We start from the raw sequence: 18,387 nt of genomic DNA, 5'->3' as shown, positions 1-18,387 counted from the left end.
GTGCTCAAGAAGCCGCAAGATAATGGTTCCTGAAGTCTACCAGCAATGAGCCTTTTTTTTAATAAAAAAAAAGCCCTCGTAAAACCATGGCGCCCCAGAAGAATTATCCGCCACTGCGTCTGATCCCATCAACGTGGATGTCTACCATAAAGAAATTTCGTGGAATCGATGCCAGATCATAAAGAGAAAGGGGGCCAAGCCAGCTAGAGACCAATGCTCACGAACAGGGGTGTTGATAGCGGATGTATCCGTATCCCACCGCTGGTGTAGAAATTGTCGGTGTAGTGCTTAGGCAGCGGCAGTAGCGCTGGCCTGCTCAGCGTCATTGGCAGCGGCGGGAGGAGCCTCAGCCTCAGCGGTCTCGGGAGCGTTGGCCTCCTCATCCGTCTTTCCGGGGCTGTCGATGGCAACCTTGACGGCAATCTCGCGTCCCTCGATTTCCTTCCCATTCATCTCGGCCACGGCCTTCTGCTGGAGCTCCTCCGAAGCCAGGGTGACGAAACCAAAGCCGCGTCCCTTACGCGGCTCACCTCGAGCCTGGAGCTTCTTGATCATGAAGCGGGGGATCGGGCGAAGGGCGATCTTGGCGGAATAGGGCTCGTACGGGGTGAAGAGTTCCTTGAGCTGGAAGGGAGAGTTAGCGAGAAGTTTCGAGTTACACATTGAGCAGATTGACATACCTTCTCCTCGGTCAGGTCGTAAGGGAGGTTTGCGACCATGACCTTGGTCTTGGAAGGAATGCCGTCGGCAGGGGGGCCACGCTCGCGGCGCTCACGGCGCTCACGGTTCTTGCCAGCCTTATCATTGTCAGCAGTGTTCCCATTGGAGACATCGTTCGAGGGCTGAACCTCGGCAGAGTCTGAAGCTGCGCCAGTGACGGCAGCACCGGCCTCAGCGGCTTCAGTGGATAGCTCATCCTCCTTCTTCTCATCCTATTCCCCAAGTCAGCAAAGGCATTCATATATATATATATTGGCTGCATGATTGACTTACGCCACTGCCGGAGCGGGCGCCACGGGCACGACCGCCTCGGCCACGGCCGGCACGTCCACGGCCACGGGTCGATTGTCGGCGGCGTGCCCCTTCACCAGAACCCTCGCCATTAGCACCCTCAGCCTTATCAGCAGCCGGCTCGGGCTTGCGAGCCAGCTGGACAGAAACCTTGCGCTCGAGGATCTCCTTGCCCGAGAGTTCAGCAATGGCGCGCTCAGCCTCGCTGGGGGTCGAGAGGTCGACGAAGGCGTAGCCAACTGGGCGGTCGGTGCGAGGGTTCTTAGGAATAGAGACAGACTCACTACCCAAGGTTTTATGGTTAGCATGTGGGCAGGTGGCTGGCGTATCATAACAACATATATACTCGGTTGGGGAAATCCGGGGTGAGATATTCCAACGATATCTAGGCAGAGGAGTGGGGGAAAGGGGTGTCTGATATTATCGTCGTGATACCAAGCATGTGGGTAGTCATCAACAATGAATGGCTAGGCAGGAGCAGCCTTGCATCCATCCTCGCCGTGGGTGGAAGGACTGCGAGAGTGGGAGACAAAAGGAACAAGAACAGAAGGGCATGGGGGGTTAAGGTACTCACACAAGGTAACCCTTGAAGAAGTCTTTCAACTCCCCCTCAGTTGTCGCATAGGCAAGGTTTCCGATGTAGAGGCGGCGACCTTCAGCAGCACTGGCAAGGACGGCGTCGCCTGCAGCAGGCTTGTCATCGGTGGTGTTGCCAGTGAGGGATGTATTGGCCAGAGCATTGGTAACGTCATTGACGGCATTGGCCGCCGCGTCGGTAACTTTCTCCACGATAGCAGACATGGTGTTTGTTGGAGATGTCGAGGTTGGGTGCCTGGAGTAAGGTTTGGCTTTGCAGTAGTGTGACGAACGGAGTGACGTGGATGTGAGTCGCTGAAATTCAAGTGGCGCGATTCAGGATTGAACTCTGGAACAATGATGGGGGAGTTAGAAGGGTAGCTAGGTGCCCTAGAGGTCTTGGAGGAGGGGTGTTTGACGGTGCTTGAGCGTTGCTGCGATCAGTCTTTGATGGGTTGTTGATAGGAGGAGAAGGGGAAGGAGAGATGGCTTGGTCGCGGTGGTCAAATTCAAATATTTTCTTGGGCTTGGTTTTTCGGGGAATTAAGCGAAGGAAGGAGGCTTGGCGAAACCTGCAGGGGTACGTACCTCGTTGTTTGGGTTTGGCTTGACGGCGAATGCACCTGGAAGTGGCGACTTGTTGCAGGGATCTCAGAAGTTTCTTTTCTGGAGCTGCCGATTTTGATGGTGAGAGGAAGTTTGGTGAATTTATTTGCGGAGCAGTTGGCAGGTAGAAGTCGGCGCAACCACCTTAGGTTAATGTCAGGCAGTAACGACCTATTTCGATGCGCTTTCCTTTTTTTAGAGAAAGCGTTTTGAGGATAGGAACGCGAAATCTGTATGCTCAACAGAAGGGTTGAAATGGCAGAGTTGAGGCACAAGGTTTGAGGAGGCTAGAACGAGTTCCAGAAATGAGAAGAAACGCGTTAGGATTGGAGGGGAGAACCGGGAAGAAGAGTACGGATGTAAGGTTGAAGAAGACCCTGCCGAGATGAGTGGTTGCCCAGGTTTTGATCTGGATCATGAATGGGCCAGTGAATATAAACTACTAGGGCCAAGGTTTTACTTCACTACCTATCTTCGTCTTTTTCACATCTACCTTCTCCTTTTCCAGAAGGCCGAGAGTTGCGTGTCTATCTTCACCCTCACATGCGACTTCTGCATGCGGGAATGTCACAATAGCATCAGGATGCGCCTACCTCAATGTTAATGCACAATCAGCAGCAAGTGGAGACTACAGCATGGCGTATTTGCCAACATCAGACTGGGGCAACCAGGCCAGCTATCGGTAAGCTACAGTACATACGAACCAGCGGAACTGCATGTAACCCCTGACCCAAACAGCCCCTTGCATTTGCACTTCCCCAGAAAGGGCAAACTAATCCATTCTGATGGGGCAAGCCACCTGCCTCGCAGTGGGACCCCTAAACGGCGCAGCCACCCTGGCAGCTTTAGCTGCGGTCCAGCATCTCGATTCTTTGCATGTGTACCACAATACATAGTAGGTAGCGTGGTAGCGTGGTAGCTTACACATAGCCTATAGGTGCCAAAGGGAGGCTGTTGAGCTCCTGAAGATATCTCGAGGCATACAGTCTTTAAGGGGAGCCATCGAAGAATACTAATAGCCTCTTCCTTCTCACTAATTGTCCTTGGCAGGGACCCATGGCTGTCAGATTCCACCCCCGAGATTGCATTGTGCAGACTTTTCTTGCTAATCTTACAACTGTATGCGCGGAAATGGCAGTTCTTCCCACCCTCGTGCGTGTGCGGACAGAGGCCACACTTGTAGATGCAACGGGCCAGGTCTGGCAGGTGCGAACTGCTGGCTATAGTTGGCAACACCTTACCTCAAATCTCAACTACCTCTTCATTCCGGTGTCCCCTTCATTCCATTACCGGAGGTCAACTAGGACATGACTTGGGTTTAAGGACGTCGACTTGGGTAGGTAGGTAGAAATATAAAGAAATCAGGACGAAGCCACGCAAGACGGCATCTCGGCGCCTGAAGGGAGGACTCACCTCCGACTCCCGACGTCGGCGGCCGACGGACCTCCCCGATCTCGGCTTAGCAAGCGGCAAACTTTCCGCTCTTCACCAAATTATGTATGACCACTCCGTACCTATGCGACAATTCTTTGGCATGCCTGCCATGCTGCCTCGTAATCCCCTCAAAGCAAGTTGATTGTCCTCGTGATCTTCATTGTCTGACAATTTCCTAAATTATTTATCTTTGGTAGTCGTTGAAGCTCAGCCACATGAGTAGAGTATACTCAGGAGATTCACACTCCACCGTCACGCTTATCAATACTGGCATCGGCATCGCTCCCTCTGGTTGCTTGATTCGAGCCCAAAATTAGAGACATAAAAGGCTGCCAGGCGACCAATCAGTCTGGTGTTGGATGGTGGCACTTCAACTCAGTTGACCAACCGTTCCGTATCACTTCCAGCACCAACTCAAGGCAGGTTACCTCGTCGAATCGCTTCCCAATATCCGGCCGCCAGGCTCCGGAATCGAGAACTAACTGGGCCGACCTAGACGGCGGTTTAAGTTTCCCACAGTTTCTTGTTTGGGAGGACGTTTAGAATTGCTGTCGCCAAGTTGCTCCCCCAATGCCTGAAGCCATTGGGAGTGAGCCATCGGCTCCCTCCTTCCATCCTATGGCTGGTAGGAGTATGGCTATCCTGTACGGAACGGAGACTGGAAATAGCGAGGAGCTTGCTGGAGAACTCGGCAAGATGGCCGAACGGTTGCATTTTGATACGGTGGTCGATGAGATGAATAGGTTCAACCTGGTACGTGTCTGGCCTGTCCAGTCCAGTTGGCGGGTTTACCTTGCAGGCCAGGGTGCGTTTCGCAGCCAAGAAGTTAACTCGTGTCCCAGAAAGATATTTTGCAATTCTCTCTAGTGATCTTCGTCACATCAACTACCGGTCAGGGCGATATGCCGAAGAATGCATCGGGGCTCTGGAAGAGTCTGCTACGAAGGAAACTGCCCCCGAATTGCCTCCGCTCGATGAGATTTACCATATTTGCTCTCGGTGACAGCTCGTATCCAAAGTAACTACTCCCTTCTCTCTTCAGCCTGCCACTTGCATCTGACTGACCGTTTCATCTTAAAGATTCAACTGGGCAGCAAGAAAGCTTCACCGGCGGCTATGCCAACTTGGGGCTCTCGAGTTTTTCAAAGGCGGAGAGGGAGACGAGAGGCATGATGATGGGTATGTCGCTCTTTTGTTCCAATCTCTAGCCATACCACTCCCTATAGCGGCGTCCAATTGTTGGTTAACACGCCATGTTCTGGTAGCATCGACAGCATCTTTGTCCCCTGGTACCAGGACCTGAGAGCAGCCTTGCTGGCAGACTATCCCCTTCCTGCCTCGGTCCAGCCCATACCAGATGAAGTTCAACTTCCTCCCAGGATCATCTTGCGGTTGGCATCCAATACAGAGGAGCATGTCACCAGCCAACCGCCATTAACCCGCAAGAGGACGTCAGTCGACGCAGGTTCTGCCCCGGATGATTTGCTCCCAATACCTGATACTTTTAAGGCCCATCTCGTAACCAACTCGAGGGTCACGCCTCCTGACCACTGGCAGGATGTCCGTCTTTTGACTTTTCATATCAGAGAGGAGGATAACGCAACGGCCATCCCCAACCTCCTCCCTGGCTCCACTCTCGTCATCTACCCGAAGAACTATCCCGAAGATGTTCAGCAGTTGATCGACCTTATGGGTTGGAACGGATTAGCCGACCGGCCCCTAGAACGGGTCCCATACGTCAAACGCACTGCTGGCCCGAACTCCCTCCCGCACAGCCTCCGGTCTCGTTTCTCCGGAGCGTCCAAAGTCCATACCTGGGATGGCGCCACGCTGCGAGACCTGCTAACCCACAACTTCGACATCACCTCCGTACCGAAGCGCAATTTTATCAGGGAGCTCGCGGCCTTCACGACGAGCGACATGGAGAAGGAACGGCTGCAGGAGCTCACCGCCATGGGCAACCTCCAGGATTTCTACGACTACACCTCGCGCCCGAGGCGCACCATCATCGAGCTCCTGCAGGACTTCCCTCATCTCAAAATCCCCTTCGAGAGGACCATGGACCTCTTCCCCGTGATCCGCGGCCGTGAGTTCAGCATCGCCAACGGCGGCGTGAGCCTCCGTGCCGACTCTTCAGGCGACCCCGGCCGCGTGACCGTCGAGATACTGGCCGCCATGGTGGAGTACCGGACCATCATCCGCAAGCCCCGCCAGGGCCTCTGCTCCCGCTACCTCAAGCACCTCGCCGACGGCGCCACCCTCCGCGTCGGCCTCAAGACGTCCCCCTCCGGTCCCGCCTGCGACGGCCCCTCGACCGAGCGGCCCCTGATCGCCATCGCCACCGGCACCGGCATAGCCCCCATCCGCAGCCTCATCCAGGAGCGCCAGCACGCCCGCTCGTCGGCGTCGTCACCGTCCCACCCGCCCGCCCCCACCGTCCTCTTCTTTGGCTGCCGCAACGAGAGCGCCGACTTCCACTTCCGCCACGAGTGGGAGGCCACCCCGGACATGCGCGTCGTCCCGGCCTTCTCGCGCGACCCCGTCAGGCCCGATGACGACGACGACGAAGCCACCGCCGCCGCCGCCATGCCGCCGATCCCCGACCCGGCGCCGGTGCCTGTGCCCGTGCCCGGCCAGAGCGCGCCCCCCGCCGTCCAGGCGCTCGCCTCCGAGAGGGGCAGGAACTACGTGCAGCACCAGATCCGCCGGCGCGCCGCCGAGGTGGCGGCGCTCGTGGGCCGCGGCGCCATGGTCTGCCTGTGCGGCAACGCCGGGCTCATGCCCCTGTCCGTCAAGGAGGCCCTGCTCGACTCTCTGGTCCTTGGCGGGCTTGTCGGGACAAGGGCTGAGGCGGAAGAGTTCTGGCCCGGGGTCGCTTTCTGGCAGGAGACATGGTAGGGGGGAGGGGGGAGGGGGGTGGGCTCGGGATTTGTTGCCCCCGGGGGAGGGGGGGTGGAGATAAACGCTCACGACTCTTCAGTGGAATTGGGGTGCGATAGGTTGGTAAGCCAGGAGTGGCAGGTATGTAGACAGATACCTACCTGGCCAGGTAATCGTGCTAGTTGTTGGATAAGAGAGCGGTTAATTGCTCCTTTCCCGCGTACTTACCACGGCCTACCTACTATCCGTACCACAGTTGAGTGATCGTGTCTTCGCAAGAAAAGGCTAAAGGGAATGCCCAGAACTGGTTAATGATGTAAAGTCATAGAGCATTGATTGAGACAGACCGACCAAGTTGGTTCGGGCTGCTGACAGACAGTTTTACTATTCTTTGTACATCAAGGCAAGAATGCTTGGCCCCATCTCCTCTGGTTCTAAGCCCGTTACAAAAAAGTCTTGGACCACTCCCGTCGCAATCTGGGACGACAAAGACTTAGACTAAATCTCCCTGCCAACCTCCCAAGGTTGCGGTGACCTTTCCAACCGCATTGGGCCTGTTCCTGTCCTCGCCCCGTTTCGGCAACCACTCCCTCGGGATTGTGCCTTCCCAAGGTATCCTATAGAGATCCCAAATCGTTCAGCTGTGTGATATATCCCTCGAACCGCTTTTGGAAAACAAACAAGTGCGAGCCGCTCCGGATATGCCCAAACTCCAACGCCTGTCTTCCCGCAAAAAAAAGACCCCTGTCCCAAGACGCTCCCCAAAGATAGCAGATGCTAGCTGGTTGGTTCCGCGACCCAGCCGATGAACTCCTTCGCCGGTATGTACTGTTGTGTGGGGGGATATATAACATATATAGCGACGATGATAAACCCAAGTATAATATCCCAAAAAAAGAGGGGACAAAAAAAGAAAAGAAATGGTTGCGTCAAGCAGGCTAGTGTGTAGATTACAACACATAAATAAGTTGGATTATCGCGGAAAGGTGGTTAGGGGCGCGAGTCACGTCGCTCGTCGAGTCGCTCGTCGTGTCATCGGCCATCTTCTTCCCAGCTGTATCGTTTCTCCGCCAATTGTGGGACATGGATAAGCTCGGATCCAGCGTCGATGCGCCCCATGCTGTGCGGACTTTGTGGGGAATGCCCCTCGTGCGACTGGCTCCTCAGACTCTCGTGCCTTGCTATTTCGTCCCTAATCCGGCTCTCCTCTTCCACCGTGTAGTTGCTACCAAGGGTCTCGGTGGAGCGACGGAGATGGACCGAACGAGGAGGTGATTCTGATGGCGAGAAGCTCTGCAAAGGACTGACCGATGACGCCGCTGGAGGCGCCGTTCGGCGATCCTGTATTATAAGCTGGGGAATCGATGGCCGATGGTGTGGCAGCTGGACATTCTCCGGTAGAGGCCCGAGACATACGATACGCGACGGGTCGATGGGGGTGCGCTGGTAAGCAGGAGAAGGCGGCCCAAGCGATCCGATTGGCGAGATCGGGGAGGCACTGGACGAGTTAGAGCGGCTGATAGATGATGGAGGGAAAGGCGGCGTTGTTTGTGCTGAACGACGCGAGTAAGTGGAACGGAGCGACTGGCGAGAGTATGTATGGCTAGGATCGGACCTGGTTGCTGGAAAAGGGGAAGGGGGAATGACTGTCATGGGTGACGGGAGGTCGAAATGACGGCCCGCCCACTCCGAGTGCGGTGTCAGGGGAGAGGGTAAGGGGTAGGGAAAAGAATTGCTGCTGACGCATGTTGGCGACGATGCTGGCGACGGGTCGTCAGCTGGTCGGTAATGGGCGACTGGGCTGACGTCCTGGCCCGACTTTTCAGTCGACGGCGGCGTATACGTTGGCACGGGACCCTGCAGCTGTCTTTCTAGTTTCAGCCGGGCGGTTTCGTACGGGCTCAACCCATGTGTGCTGTCGATCCCAAGCTCGGTCATGTCATCGCCCCCGCCAGTGCTACTATCCAACTCAGCTGGCTCCGGCGGCACTGGCAGCTCAAAGACCTCGTGGTTCGCATCCGCAGCCACCTCGACCGGCCCAGCGCTGGTACCGTGGACTTCATGGACCGCAGGTTTCCTGGATTTTTTCCTCCTGATGATGATGGACAGCATCCTCTTGACCGGACTCTTTGGCAGATCCGAATTGACCGACTCGGAGCCATCTTTGTCATCGTCAACCTGACGAGGCTGCTGCTTCGTTGTCCTCCGCCGACGCCGGCAACAGAACCAAAGCGTCACACCGATGACACTCCCAGCCGCAAAGGCAGAGAGCACGATCCCAACAGTTTTTCCGGCGGACAGGCCACCCCCTCCAGGCTTGGGGACATAAGGTGGATACGGACTGTCTGATGACCGTTCGATGGTGGCCAGCGAGTAATTAGAAGAGGGCGTGTCGGGAAACAAGGCCTGGTGGACGGAGAATTGGGTCTTTTCATAGTTCATGACCATGTACGCCTCTTGCATGAAGGCGCGCCCGATGATGTAGGGGCCGCTTTCATTGGCACGCGTCAGTGGGAAGTAAGGGACGCTGGACTGGTCCCAACCAATGGCGTCCTTGAATGGGTAGCGTAGAAGTTGGGCAAATGCAGCAGAGCCGACAGTAATGTTGACGACCCCAGGTAGTTGGAGGGGGTTGCCATAGTTGTCAACGTTATCATAGCTCGAAATGGAGAAGGTAAAGGACAGTGACGATGCCCCGCTTAGGAAATCACTGAACTGCGCCGATTTGGGGTCGAACAGATAAACGCCAAAAGTGTCACTCCAGGTAAGGTTGAAACTCTCGGCAAAACGGTCACAAACAGAGCGCGGAAGCCATAGGTAGGGCGTCGTGGTGTCGATGATGGCAGAAACAGACTCGTTCGTGCCTGACAATACCCTCGATGTCGACGACCAACTCGCCGGCTTTTTGTCCTGGGAGGTTACGGTGGCGATGATTGCTCGGAGGTTGACGGAAGGGATCCGTGAGTACTCATCCAGGTTGAAATCGACGTCGTGCTCTTCCAGCCGAAGAGTGTCGTAGCCCCCGAGTGTTAGCGAAGCAGGCATATCACCTTGAGAGACTGTCAGCAAACTGTCCCCGAGACAGGCTAGCAGAGGTTCAAGGTTTTTTTTTTTTTTTAAAAAAAAAAATAACATACGGTAGTGGGCACCGGCTGTGTAGCCATAGCTGTGACTCGGGATCGTGCCATAGGTCTGAGCGAGCTGGGGAATAAAAGGGTTGGTGGTGACGTTCCCGCCAAACCGGCCCTGTGTTACGCCCACGCCGATGAAGCCCTGGTAATAGTTCGTGTCGTTGATGGCGGCAACAAGAGCGGAATCAACGCTCGTTGACTGGATCTTGAGGTTGTTGGTCAAGACGATCGAGTCCAAGCCATAGTCCCCATTACCCCCAATTCCCAGATCCGGCAAGCCCAGGCCATACGCCCCTATTGAATGCCAGCTTGACGAGGCAGAGATGTTGAAAACCCCTCCCCGAGCAGCCCTGCACAAGGTCGCTGAGAAAACGGTCAGCGCGCCTGCTGATAGGCGCCACATGGAGGGTCACGGTAGGTCGGCGAGGTTACTCACTTTCTGAACATCCGCCCGTCTCAACGACCCATATTTCAGACAAGGCAGTGCTGACGGTGAGCTCGACATGTTGCATAGGGGCTCCAATCTCGAGCTTGAACGACGACCAGGTTCCATCTATGCCGTAGCTGCAGGGGCATGTGAGCAAGATGAGAGGGAGGGGAGGGAGCAAGAGCGAGGGCGCCGGCGCGTTGCCAAACGTACTAATTGCCTGAGGGTTGGATCCAGAGGGCTTCCGCAGCAGCGACAAGCGAAGGGGCGAAGAGCGAGATGTCGGCCAGGAATGCGATCGCGAGGTAGGGCAACCGCATCTTTGAAGACCCAGCCCTGGCCCGGTTTGGTGGTGGCTTTCCACGACAGGCCGGGTGCGCATGAGGTCACCAGAAAGAGGCCTGGTCTAGAGCTGCATCCGTGAAGGCGTCGAGATGTCCCATGAGCTGCGCGCTCGGTGGCAGAGTCAAAACTGTCGCGAGCACGACGGCGAGGTCGCTCATAATTCGAGGTCACCGTCAAATCCAATTGGGGTACGAGGGTGGACGTCCCAGACGAGTAGTTGGTGGCGGGAGTGGGCAAGTGGGCAGTGGGTAAGTGGGAACTGGGCACGGGGAGCTGGGAGCTGGGAACGGATTGACGTTCCTCCCTGGTGCGAATTGGGATGGGGGGAGCGACAGGAGCCTACCAAATCTCCCTTGTCTCTCGACGTGGCTTTCGGGGGGGGGAAGAGGTCGATCAGTGGGCAGGAATCCCCACACCTTGTCTCGCCTATCCAATGGGGTTGTCACTGGTGCTGTAACGGTAAGATGTGCCGCCCGCCCCAACGGAGGAAGGACGGAAGGGCAGGGGGACCCAACTGGGGGTGCTGGCTCAAGGGAAAATAGGCGAGATAAGGGAGGTGGGATGAGAGGCATAGTGAGTGAGTCCTATCTACGAATGGGTACAAAGTGCGCGCGGCCAATGTCGGCCCCGACGACCTGCAATTTAGGTATTGTACCTTACTGTAGATGGAAGTTAGGTAAGTAGTGTGGTATCTGGCTGATATTGCACTGCTGCGTCACCGAAAGGGGCCTCGATGTCTTAAGACAGGAGGTGGTTAGAACTTATTAGAAGGGCTGGGCAACTCAATTACCCAGAATCTACGGATTAATCCGCACGATCTCTCTCCATTCATCGTCATCGTCACCGTCGAGCTCGGGGCCAGATCCGGGGGAGGGGAGGGGCGAGCCTCAACACTACATACATACCTCTAGCTACGGTACTCTGTGCTGCCATGCTGCGATCGCAAGTTGCAGTTGCAGTTGCAGTTGCTGTTGCACCCTCAGTTGCAGTTTGCCGGTGTCGCGCGGAGGAGGTCATTCATTCATTTCATGCGCCAGCCCATCCTTGCCGTTTTCGTCATTCCCCTGCTATGTGGTTCTCAGCACCTGAAGCCTGTCATTGTGCGTCCCCATCTGGCATCTGCATCTGCTTGCTCTTAATTCCCGCGGGCACTTCGGAAGGAGAAAACGAAGGGGCAGACACTGGCATTCGACATTCCTCGCTTGTTGGGTGCTGGTGGAATAGATTGCCCATGCCGACCAGATTCCACGACCAATCATGCTCTGCTGCTCCCACGGGCTGGCCGCACACAAGCTGACGATGGTGGACCGTCTGGGCTCTGGGCTTTGGACTCTGGGCTCTGGAGGATGGGGGAATGCACCAGACACGGCACAGGTAATATATTTCACCAATCTGGATAAATCAACGACGGTCATTTTGCCGACACCTTCAATTTGCTCCGCACCCGTTTGAACCGCGTGAACACTATCCTTGCCACCACATGACGAGGTCTCGCAAATTGTTCTGCTTTTTCTGGCACACGCCGTTGTTCCGACGAATTGGTGCCTTGGGGCAAATGTTCCTTTTTTAAGGTTTGTTGTCTAAATCCCTGATTGATGCGATTCGGGGGGGCAGAGTTGAATCAACGGCCGGGTCTTATAGTGGTATGTGTGAGTATGTACCTTTGATCTTGTACTTACCGAGCATGTAAACTCGGATCTTGGTGGTCAGGTACCCGAAGGAAGCCACCTAGTGTGCGCGACAAATGTCAGGGACTCCCAACCCCATGTGGCCTGCTGCGATGCATCATGATCGATCCACCTCGTCATGGTCGACTTACCGACGCTTTCGCTTGCATTGCAACCTGATTGGGCCCTGCACGAGGTCCGAGGAACATCCGTCTAGAACCAAAAGTACTACTGTACCTATCCCGGGAGGTACGAAGCTGAGATTACGGTGTACCCCAGCCTGGTAGGTGGTTTAGGACTGATCAGCCATCGCTTCTCCACAGATGCACGCCGAAACGGAACACATCAAGCCTAGTCTCTGGGCGAAGGCTTGCACATGACAAAAACCAGGGGATGTCAGCTCTCGTTCTGAAAAACGGAAGAAAAAAGAAGAAAAAACTTTCCAAAGAAGAAACGACAAAAAGGAGACATCAGTGAAGTCCTCGCCAGAAGTTGCATGCGAAATAAGTCTTTTGGGATAGTTCGCTCATGTTGCAACGACATGGAGACCCATGCGATGAGAGGGCTGGGCCTGAACGCCATCCGGACCCAGCAATCGAGATGTGGTATACTAGGGACGACGAAATCTTGGAGGTGGCACTCGAGCCAACCAGTTCGACACCTCGGTACTCTGAGAATTGCCGGAAGCCGTTCCCTTACCCCCCCCCCGTCCTAACCTTCGCTAGTGGAATTTGGGTGTTTCTACGCACCGGTGTACCGTGTGCAATGTACCTATACACAAGCAGGATCGCCCATCCCATGGGTTGCACTTGAACCTTGAGACAGACCTTGTACTACGCATACTTTGTACTTCGTAGGGTACAGACAGGCACACGCCCTTCAGCTTCGGTTCGCCTTCGGGCACAAGGAGGTCAGCATGCATGCCGAACCCATTCTCGACTTGGAAGTTACCTACTCACCTGCTTAGGGGGCAGGTGCCTAGGTACCTAGTGTATACGTACCTTTACCTTAGTACACGAAGGAACTGCCACTCCTTCGCGATATTCTGATATCAAAAGCTCCCTGCGTGGCTTGACCGCCAGAAGATCGAAATCCTGTCAACGCGGCTTGACTCCCTGGCTTCCTGTGGGCCCGACAGGAGGGGCGCGGAGTAGGGGTGGCATAATCCCTGCACTGCACTGCTGACATCAGTTGCAAAGCGTGTGTTTTCAGTGGAGACAAGCACGGCACACTCTCTTGCCTTCCCGCCCCTGTGGCTCGCTCGTCGCCGTCGCATGCAAATCATTTGGTTGACCCCGGACATGCACCGTACCCTACCCAGTGACCGTCCTTATGGGAACGCTGGCCGTTGTTCTTCCGACGGCAATTCACGTCCAGTTCCTCTTTTCAGTCGTTACCTCCGTTCCCAAAAAGTACACATATGCAGGTTAACCACAATCGAGATTGGAGAAACAAACTGCTTTTGTGTGTTTTGGTTTGCGGAATTGTGGACATTAACTCATCCTCCAGCTGCCACTGATCGTCACTCTCCTTCCCCAAAGTAGAACTGCCGCCGATGCAGTGGGAGAAATAGTGTACAACACGAGGTGTGTGTGTCTAGATAGCGACGATCCGGTCGGCAGGGATGGGGAAATGTCGAGGTGTAGGATGTAGATCCAGGGGCTTGGCGAGCTCCCCTATTCAAGGTCAGCGATCCCCTGTTCTGTCTGCCCGTGTCCCGGATCTTGTCTTACTGCACGAAATGGCAGTGAGCCCGCAGTCCGGATCTCATATGAAGTCGTCCCATATAAGAAGCCATTGGAATAATTACGCTAGCGCGCCCCAGCCTTTCCCCTTCCAGTCCCGGGCCACCTTGTTGCGCTTTTGGCTTTGGAGGGAGGGCGTTGAAGATTCAGGGCCAAACCATGGCTAGCGTAACTCCTTAGGTGGTACTACGTAGGCTCTGTCCTCCGTTTCTATCCCGGCTCAATCGGTCAAATAGACAACTGCGCAAATTGACTCCTGGCAGCGGCAAATGCCAAGCCACCGACTAACCTGAGTCCGTGAACCCCCTGCCCCCTACCCTTGCCTTGCTCCTGCTTGGGTAGCATCCGTAAGTTAACCGTAACCCCATCTGATTGAGGGTTAGGGTTGTGGGTGCGGTCGACGAAACGAGATCTTTAATGACCGTTTCACTCGCTTGTTTGTTGCTAGAAAAAAAAACGGAGCTTGCTTTAATTACCCATCTTAATGAGAACCCGCCATGTCCATATTAACCCCTCTACACCTGGATCCTTCGCAATTCAACCTGCTTCGGTCCCGTCTCCGCCATACCAAAGAGATGCCATACACTTGTTACCTCGTTCTCGTCGTGCTAGCGTCTGTCCATCGTCGTTGACGAGAAATGCTTCGAGAAGGCTGCTGCCTCGACGTTAGACCATCGGACACTGGCTGAGCCAACTGGATCAAGACCGAGGCAGGAATACTTGAACGGAAACAATGGTGGCAACAGACCTGGCGCTGCTTTCATTTGCAGCGCTGTCAGTGTTCGGATTCGGGACGGCGAGAGGGGGTGAGTCGAGTTCCTGTCCTCGGGGTCGGAATCTACCTAGGTAACTAACTGCTGGAAGCGCAATCTTTTGGGCCAGTATTTCCGCAACTGTCGCCGAGGAATGATACCATCTACGACGTTCTCAAGCCCGCCACCGACACTGTCACGAGCTTACCGACACTAACAAGTTCCCCCAAACCACCTTCCAGAGGCTCTCCGGGGAAGGGGGCAGGGGGAGCTTCGCCCGTCACAGCGTCCATCGACCTGGGCAACCAAGCGAACAGTCCGGTTACCTCGACCGAGATAGGCTTCCATGCCACGGCCGGTGCTGCGTTAGACGGCCCAGAGAGTTCAACCTCGTCCGAGTACCCCTATCCTGGTGGGTTCGGGGCGGGCGGCACATTGACAACCGACACCAACGCGCCAACACGATCCCCGGATCCCACAAGGGGCTCCGTTATACCAACCTCGAGCTCACTCATCGATCCGCCCCCAGGGGACACGATCCGACCCCCAGCACGCAACGGACCCCCAGTAATAGCAACAGCTCCTGGGAATGTCCCAGACGCCGTGCATAGTCCCACCACACTGGTGGCATCTACATCCAAGTCCCCGCCGAAGAGGCCGACTTCCAAGGAGACGACTGTATCTGTCCGTAGCTCCTCGATAAGCCTAGACTTGGGTCATGGACAGCCGTCGATAACGACACCATACGCGAACGCTACGGGGATAGGCTGGAACTTTACGACTAGCATAACCCCAACATGGACGACGAGCACTACTCAGGTCATGACGACGGATGAGAATGGGTCTACACTACCTGTCTGTGGGCCGGCCGAGGTGGGAAAACAACGTACCATTTACTCGGTCATCCACACCGAAACAATCACCTGGTACGGGAACCCAGACGACTACACTCCGCCATTCCCTGAAATCGCGACACCTACCCCGTGCGTGCAGCCGAAATCCCCATTACGCCTCACCTTTTCGTACTGCAGCTCGACCGGCACTGGCACCAAATACGTCACCTGCGACACCACGACTAGTATGGTTTACACGACAGCCACCGCGACTCTCGAATACGGCGTCGGGTCCCTGCAGCCCACCGTTATCTTCATCACCACGGACAAGAACCCTGCTGTGGTTTACACCACCATCCATACGCCCGACTACGGCATTAGCCGACCGGGCACCCGGGCACAGATTGACCACTCGGCAGCCGTCGACCCGGGGGCGCCCATTACCACCCCCGAGATGATCACACAACCAAATTCGCAGGCGATCCACGATCCAGGGAAGACGACAGCTGCCAATCCCATCACAATCGCTGTGCAGCCGACCGGAGTGGTCATCAACAGTCACACTTTCACGGATAACCCGTCATCGAGGACTCAGACTGTCGTTGTTGACGGGCAAACCTTCATCATCAATCCCAGCCAGGTTATCGGCGGTGGCGCCATCGTTGACCGGCCCACGGTGACTGGAGGCGTCTTTGTGCCCACCCCTACCAGCACCAACATGGGCGGCCTGCCCGTGGTTGTGAGCTCGTCTGTTGCGGTCATTGACGGGACATCATTTACGATGGGCCCTACGCCTACCACGGCGATAGTAAGGGGGCAGACCATTAGCGTTGGGCCGAATGGCGTGGCTGTGGGGACTCAGACAATTCCGGTCTCTGTTCGTCCTTCGTCGACCGAGGTTGTTGTCGCAGGGGGGGATCTCATCACAGCGGTCGGACAGTCCGTCATTGTCATCCACGACACCACCATAACGTTCGGCCCAGGCTCGTCGAGCGTGACTGTCATCGGCGATGACACCATCACGATTGGGCCGTCGGGAGTCATCGTACACGGCACGACGCTCGGCGGCCCGGCAGCGGGGATGACTGACACCCAGTACGAGATCGTCGGCGGTGCCACTATCACGCAGGTCGGCGCATCGGTCATCGTCATCAACAGCGTCACCTACACCGTGGGGCCTGGCGCGGACACCAAGACGACGGTCGTCGGCGGCGAGACCATCACCATCGGCCCCAGTGGCGTGTCCGTCTCGACCTACAGCTTATCCTACCCCTTCGGTCCGACGATAACCATCACGCCGGGGGCAACCGGCGTGTTGACCACGCCTAAGCCGACCGCGTCCAAGGATTCCGGGTCGTCGCTGCGGCCCGATTGGACCTGGATGTCCCTTTTGTCATGCATAGCGATCGGCGTCATGGGTTCCGGCATTTGAGCTTGATTTTTATTGTTTTGTGCCTACTTTACGACTGACAGGTGGCCAGCTAAGGGCTCACTCAGCCAAGGCTTTTTAACGTTTCATGTCTATAAACTTTTCCGCCGCCCTCTCCGTTTGGAAATAGCTGGAGAGCGTCAAGAAAACCCGGGCCTGAGCCGCGGTTTCCTTCCTCTACTTTTTTCCCCCTCGGTCAGCGGGACCGTCATGTGTTACGATACCCCGAGGTCTAAGGCCGAAGGCGCCATGGATGCTCTGCTGTCATGATAGAAGGGTTTGTGGGACACTTTTTTTTTTTCTTTTTTTCCCTTTGCATGCCAGGCTGGCGAGTATATAGTGGCATGTGGATCCAAAATCCTGTATAATAGTCAAGGCCGGATATGATAGATAGCTAGGCCAAAATACAAAACGAGGCACTTGATATGCCTCATTACCACATAGTCTTACCTCTGTCGACGAGCGTCGTGACTTGGGATCCACCAACAGAAACCAGACATACGTCAATATGCAGTAGCTAACTCGCTATGGAAACTATTCAGTATCCAGAGACAAGAGCAATTGTCTCGCGTCGGCCCACTCTTCACTGGGTAGCTGAGAAATTCGGGAGCGGAATGTCTCGTGGGCCAAGAGAAAAACGGCTCACCGAGCAATAATGTCTTACCGGTGAATAAGATTAGGGGGAGGAAGAGTTCTGGTTCCATGTCTCAAACATCTCTTCCCAATCTCAACAGCTAGATCCAAAAGGCAAACAAGCCCCGCCATGACCACCCTATGTTTCGGAGCTGTCCAAGGGGCTGTCCAGCCTACCGTACCGTTTCCTCGTGGCGTCCACTACCTTACCTAAGGTACGCTTGGATTTATTTTTTCAGCCCTGCTCCCTTCCTCCCTCCCTCTGGAGTCTGGGGACCCTGGGCGCCACAAAGAATCAGCGCCCCCACACATCACGGCATTGAGTGCCGGCCAATTTCTTTTCGTTTTCGCTTTGCTTTCCTTTTTCTTTTTCGTTTGGGTGCCCCCCGCTCGCCAAGCCTGGCTGATGATGCAAGGAGGAGACCGATCTTATCCTGCTGGTGGCGTTTCTGGCAAATTAGCATGGCCCCATCGATAGGAAAGATTTTCCTGGACACACGTACACGGACGGTGCCGTCAGTGTATGGCCGTATGTAGCTGGTGGTGAGAGAGATTATGGTGGCAAGAGACAGGGATTTCACAGGCCGCGTTCGTCTCGCGACCTGGTTTTTCTTTTTCTTTTCATTTAGGCGGTCTGCATGGCCGGTTTTCTCCGCTATTGCGGTTTACTGGAACGGGCGTGTCGAGAATCAAGGACGTGCATTGGTCTGGCAACTTAAGTTGTTAGCAGCAGGTAGTTGCACGGCTCGCATCTGGTAGTAAGATTGATGAGAAAGGGTCCTTCCATTCCCCAAGGCATGGGTGAATAGGTAGGACAGCCAGCCATTTTCGCAAATGACGGCCTCGCCCCGCAACATCCCGACCTGAGACTACGGACTGAGACATGAGCCATTCCACGGTAAGACAGGAGAGGTGGCA

At 55.5% G+C, this 18,387-nt stretch overlaps 5 protein-coding genes across 5 annotated transcripts; 3 read left to right on the top strand and 2 right to left on the bottom strand.

Moving 5' to 3' along the window:
- Positions 1–288: 288 nt before the first annotated feature.
- Positions 289–1,812, bottom strand: QBC33DRAFT_563957 (uncharacterized protein; the record flags this gene model as incomplete). The annotated part of the gene is made up of 4 exons (XM_060430321.1): positions 289–624; positions 681–932; positions 994–1,294; positions 1,586–1,812. 4 exons carry the CDS (start codon positions 1,810–1,812, stop codon positions 289–291), a joined length of 1,116 nt encoding a protein of 371 aa, XP_060278463.1.
- Positions 1,813–4,245: 2,433 nt separating this feature from the next.
- Positions 4,246–6,525, top strand: QBC33DRAFT_581866 (NAPDH-dependent diflavin reductase; the record flags this gene model as incomplete). Its single annotated transcript, XM_060431290.1, has 4 exons — positions 4,246–4,380; positions 4,470–4,645; positions 4,708–4,806; positions 4,893–6,525. The coding sequence occupies 4 exons, from the start codon at positions 4,246–4,248 to the stop codon at positions 6,523–6,525; spliced, it is 2,043 nt and encodes a 680-aa protein (XP_060278462.1).
- A 925-nt stretch (positions 6,526–7,450) lies between these two features.
- Positions 7,451–10,484, bottom strand: QBC33DRAFT_288009 (acid protease). Its single transcript, XM_060423309.1, has 4 exons — positions 10,279–10,484; positions 10,075–10,202; positions 9,645–10,001; positions 7,451–9,557 (listed from the first exon to the last, which is right to left on the bottom strand). Exons 1-4 carry the CDS (start codon positions 10,383–10,385, stop codon positions 7,540–7,542), a joined length of 2,610 nt encoding a protein of 869 aa, XP_060278461.1. The 5' UTR covers positions 10,386–10,484; the 3' UTR covers positions 7,451–7,539.
- A 618-nt stretch (positions 10,485–11,102) lies between these two features.
- On the top strand, positions 11,103–11,944 carry QBC33DRAFT_552409 (uncharacterized protein). The gene has a single exon (XM_060429309.1). It carries the CDS (start codon positions 11,342–11,344, stop codon positions 11,705–11,707), a length of 366 nt encoding a protein of 121 aa, XP_060278460.1. The 5' UTR covers positions 11,103–11,341; the 3' UTR covers positions 11,708–11,944.
- A 2,328-nt stretch (positions 11,945–14,272) lies between these two features.
- Positions 14,273–17,225, top strand: QBC33DRAFT_287832 (uncharacterized protein). Its single transcript, XM_060423307.1, has 2 exons — positions 14,273–14,628; positions 14,687–17,225. The coding sequence occupies exons 1-2, from the start codon at positions 14,556–14,558 to the stop codon at positions 16,837–16,839; spliced, it is 2,226 nt and encodes a 741-aa protein (XP_060278459.1). The 5' UTR covers positions 14,273–14,555; the 3' UTR covers positions 16,840–17,225.
- The last annotated feature ends 1,162 nt before the right edge of the window (positions 17,226–18,387 follow it).

This window comes from Phialemonium atrogriseum (genome assembly GCF_030411735.1).
Source record: "Phialemonium atrogriseum strain 8032-3 unplaced genomic scaffold QBC33scaffold_44, whole genome shotgun sequence".
Taxonomy (NCBI): domain Eukaryota; kingdom Fungi; phylum Ascomycota; class Sordariomycetes; order Cephalothecales; family Cephalothecaceae; genus Phialemonium; species Phialemonium atrogriseum.
The sequence above is the reverse complement of the archived record's forward strand: the minus strand, read 5'-3'. Positions and strand labels throughout refer to the sequence as shown.

Excerpts from the sequence above, each read along its gene's own strand:
- QBC33DRAFT_288009 (XM_060423309.1), bottom strand. The coding sequence starts at position 10,385 with ATGCGGTTGCCCTACCTCGCGATCGCATTCCTGGCCGACATCTCGCTC. Across the intron at positions 10,002-10,074 it reads GACGGGCGGATGTTCAGAAA|CGACCTTGTGCAGGGCTGCT; the intron begins GTGAGTAACCTC and ends CCGTTTTCTCAG. Across the intron at positions 9,558-9,644 it reads CACAGCCGGTGCCCACTACC|GTGATATGCCTGCTTCGCTA; the intron begins GTATGTTATTTT and ends CAGTCTCTCAAG.
- QBC33DRAFT_552409 (XM_060429309.1), top strand. The coding sequence starts at position 11,342 with ATGCTGCGATCGCAAGTTGCAGTTGCAGTTGCAGTTGCTGTTGCACCC.
- QBC33DRAFT_287832 (XM_060423307.1), top strand. The coding sequence starts at position 14,556 with ATGGTGGCAACAGACCTGGCGCTGCTTTCATTTGCAGCGCTGTCAGTG. Across the intron at positions 14,629-14,686 it reads ATTCGGGACGGCGAGAGGGG|CGCAATCTTTTGGGCCAGTA; the intron begins GTGAGTCGAGTT and ends AACTGCTGGAAG.